Source organism: Antrostomus carolinensis, unplaced genomic scaffold, assembly GCF_000700745.2.
Source record: "Antrostomus carolinensis isolate BGI_N321 unplaced genomic scaffold, ASM70074v2 scaffold37960, whole genome shotgun sequence".
NCBI lineage: Eukaryota > Metazoa > Chordata > Aves > Caprimulgiformes > Caprimulgidae > Antrostomus > Antrostomus carolinensis.
This window is the reverse complement of record NW_010289836.1, coordinates 1-4,213: the sequence shown is the minus strand read 5'-3', so window position 1 is coordinate 4,213 and position 4,213 is coordinate 1. Positions and strand designations below refer to the sequence as shown.

Here is a 4,213-nt window from a genome sequence, read left to right as displayed (position 1 = left end):
AAAGCTGACATCATGCACGTAGGAAGGTGGATAAAGAGAAAAACTCTTGAAAAGCCGTAGCTCTCCTCTGGGAAATTGAGAGAGGAACCGTGTGTCAGATGTCCAGAGCATTCGCCAGTCAGATATTCCACAGATCAGCATGGCTACGAGGTCAAGATTCAACGAAGCAAAGACAACAACCAACTCACTACTTATTAGTTCATAATGAGCTGCCCTTATAATTCCCACACAGGAACCCTTCTCACAGAAGCCTGAAGCATCTCTCTCCATACAGATGAAGTACTGAATTTTACTAAGCTGAGATTCAAAAGCAGCAAAGTCATTTAGCTCAGTTGTTTCAAAGCTCGTTGCTTCCTGCAGACTGATACTCAGTTTAAAGCCAGAAACAGTCTGCTGAAGAGAATGTATGCTGGTTTTAATGTTATTCACCAACATCTGGATACAGCTGTTCTCTGTACCCCTGTTAACTGCACATAGAAAAACCATCTCATGAAAAACAGGCATGGAGTAAGGAGTGATAAGACACTTCCGGAAAACTGGGCCAGAAAGAACATGAAGTGTCCCTGGGAGAAGGGCTCCTCTTTCTATTATTGCCTCAGCACAAGGTAGAAGGGAAGGTCTAAGATAATACTGTTTTGAAATATCGCATCCCTCTTGTACATTCACCCAGCCATTCTTATCTGTGTCCCTGCAAAAATCAATATGGGAAAATAAAGCTGTATTTGCCAGTCCATTAGACATTTCTTCAATGCTTGGAGTCTCCTCTGGGCTTTGAATGATCCAAAAGACATTTGAGTGAGAAACACCACTGAGGTGAGCTTGGTGGAGCAGAGAAAGGCGGCAGTCAATGTTTTGCAATGGAAAGGCTTGGCTGAACTCTGCAGTGAGCTTCTCCTTTACTGTCCGTACTGGATGATTTGAATTTAGTTCTAGAAAACCCCTGTGAAAAATAAAAGTGAAAATTACAGACAACTTTAAACAGATTTCCTTGAAATTCCTTCCTGGGATCATAATTTTAAAGCAGCAATTTACCCAAAACAACCTCAGTTATTAAGCTGGTTTCTGCTAACTACCTGAACAAGCCAAGATTTTCATCAAAAAGGTGTTGCAATGGCTAACACGTTTTCAGGACAGTGGTGTTTGTCTCCAGGTTGCAATCAAGAACTATCTGCATTTTCACTAGTAAAAAAAGAATGGGACTTAACAGTCAGCATCACCATTTCCACTCAGCACAGGCACTACCAAGCTACAGAAATGAATCACATTATGCTAGCCCTGGATAGTCTCTGAAGTATGCAGCAGCTCGCCAAGAGGTTAGCATTTTTTATCCAAGCTAGTCTTAGTATTGTGGCATTAGCAGACAAGAAGTCAGCTCCTGAATTTCTTCCATGGTACAGAAAAAAAAAAAAGATTAAAAGTTTTCATCCTTATTTGTGTGTTCAAGTATACAGCACCTTGGTCTCAACCACAGTTTCTTTTTGTTCTGTAGACTTATTTTTAAGTAGGCCATAACCACAAGCCAACATGAAGCAGACTTGAAGAAGAAATGGGACAGGAAATTCTGTAAAAGGGAAAGGAGGGAAAGTGAAGCAAAAAGGGAAAGGAGGGAAAGTGAAGCAAAAAGGGAAAGGAGGGAAAGTGAAGCAAAAAGAGAAAGGAGGGAAAGTGAAGCAAAAAGGGAAAGGAGGGAAAGTGAAGCAAAAAGAGAAAGGAGGGAAAGTGAAGCAAAAAGGGAAAGGAGGGAAAGTGAAGCAAAAAGAGAAAGGAGGGAAAGTGAAGCAAAAAGAGAAAGGAGGGAAAGTGAAGCAAAAAGGGAAAGGAGGGAAAGTGAAGCAAAAAGGGAAAGGAGGGAAAGTGAAGCAATTCCATTTTGTCTGACATCTGTGCTGGTCATTCCCACTGATAGCAGGAGCGTGTTATTGCCAAACAGAAACTAATTATAAAACTTACCTATTAATTTTATCCACAAGTACTGGTGGTACTTGAAAAGAAAATTTTTGGCTTTCCAGTTGTGTCTCGCAAATTATAGGTTTGAAAGACATGAGTGGCGTGCTTCGTGTGAAAACGTGGTTTAAAGCACCCTCTACACAGAAAGATTTATCTTGACTCCTGACAATACATAAAAGCAGAGCAAAGTCATTGATTGCTTCCTATATTTAATGCTTCACAAGTAAGAATTACAGAGATAGCTCTGTGTAACATTAACACACCTCTTGTTGAATCCCAGGTACAAGGTTACAAGGTAACAAAAATGAAATGCTACCATATTTTTACTGGGCAAGTGGTCCAACACTGGTACAGGTGGCACAGAAAGGTTGTGCAGTCTCCATCCCTGGAGACTGAATGTGGCTCTGGGATCGTCTGCTAAACTGATACAAATACCACAGTCCTCTTGCTGTCTTTAGGCCGAGATTGACATTTGTTCTGAAATGGACCATTTTGACCTTTAAAATCCTAAAATAATCTTATTTTTGGAGGGTACTTTGGCAAGAAGCTTGCGTTTTAACCTTGGCCATTCTGCTTAGAGGCAAAAAAGAACTGTAGTATTTTAAGGAAAATTAAAGGGAGCTCTTCTCTCCAACAAACAAGATATTAAAAGCACATACTAGTAGTTGGCATTGTAAGAGCACGGGTATCCACTTTTCAGTTTTGCCACATGATAGTTACCTGTAGCCTGTACACTTATATCCATGGATAGTCTCTGCTTTAAAAGGATGAACATCACTCAAGATAAATCCAGCTCCTGCTGCCACAGCCACTATTTGCCAGCTGTTGTGCCATTCTCTCCTCGGTTGATCAGCAGGTGTCCCACCCTGTCCATTGCAAAGAGCCACATGGACCTCTCCCTCCTCTGTCAGCACTTCTGCACAGCTAGAATCACAGAATCACAGAATGTCAGGGATTGGAAGGGACCTCAAAAGATCATCCAGTCCAACCCCCCTGCCAGAGCAGGAACCTAAATGAGATCACACAGGAAGGCGTCCAGGCGGGTCTTGAATGTCTCCAGAGAAGGAGACTCCACACCCTCCCTGGGCAGCCTGTCCCAGGGCTCTGTCACCCTCACCATAAAGAAGTTTCTTCTCAAGTTCAAGCGGAACCTCCTGTGTTCCAGCTCACACCCACTGCCCCTTGTCCTACCATTGGGCATCACTGAGAAGAGCCTGGCTCCATCCTCATGACATTTGCCCTTAACATATTTGTAAACATTAATTAGGTCTCCCCTCAGCCTCCTCTTCTCCAAGCTAAAGAGCCCCAGCTCCCTCAGCCTTTCCTCATCAGGGAGATGCTCCACTCCCTTCATCATCTTGGTGGCTCTGTGCTGGACTCTCTCCAGCAGTTCCCTGTCCTTCCTGAACTGTGGGGCCCAGAACTGGACACAATATTCCAGATGCGGCCTCACCAGGGTAGCGGAAAAGGAAAGAAGGAAAGCCAGGCAACAAGAAATACCCTGCTAGCACAGCCAGAAATTTTACAGTGCCAGAAAAACACCCTAACACAGCTAGAAATCTGTATCACAGCAGTCAGTTGGCATAGAACTACTTCTGGTTTACTCACCTATGGAAAAAGCGGGCAAGAAGCTCTCTGTTCTTCACTACGCCAGCCTTTCTCCCACAGTGAGGGAAGTTGAAATAAATACAATCAAATTCTCTTTTTTCTGGTAAAAAATATTCTTTCAGCTTGGCACAGTCCACAGAAAATACAACTTCAGCTCCTTCAAAAGTAAACAAAAAAAAAACCAAACCCAAGACTCTGATGCTTATCATTATGGACTATTTTAACGAAAGGTAGCAATTAAAGGCCTCTAGTCCATTTTTAAGCATAACAGAGCAGCAGCTGCCAGGCATCTTCCCACTCATATCCATTAGGAAAACCAGAAAGCCCAGGCTTCCTTTGCTCTCTTGCAGAGGCTTCTGCTCACTGGCTGCTTATCATAGAATCATAGACTGGTTTGGGTTGGAAGGGACCTTAAAGCTCATCCAGTTCCACCCCCCCTGCCATCAGCAGGGACACCTTCCACTAGACCAGGTTGCTCAAAGCCTCATCCAACCTGGCCGAGAACACTTCCAGGGAGGGGGCTTGTTTCAGCCTGAGCAGATTTTAGGATTTAGCCTTTTGGACAATTCCAGTTCCTCATGGCAAAAGTGACCTTCTGAAATGCGTGGAGTGGTGAACAGCTCCAGAGTGACCGGACGGCTCCAGAGCCTGGCTGGAG

The 4,213-nt window shown here is 43.6% G+C and overlaps 1 protein-coding gene across 1 annotated transcript; it reads right to left on the bottom strand.

Moving 5' to 3' along the window:
* Positions 1-3: 3 nt before the first annotated feature.
* On the bottom strand, positions 4-3,712 carry FDXACB1 (ferredoxin-fold anticodon binding domain containing 1; the record flags this gene model as incomplete). Its single annotated transcript, XM_010171641.1, has 4 exons — positions 4-940; positions 1,951-2,109; positions 2,668-2,871; positions 3,556-3,712. Coding segments are annotated over 4 exons (1,457 nt in total), but the record flags the coding sequence as incomplete, so codon positions are not given.
* Between the last annotated feature and the right edge of the window lie 501 nt (positions 3,713-4,213).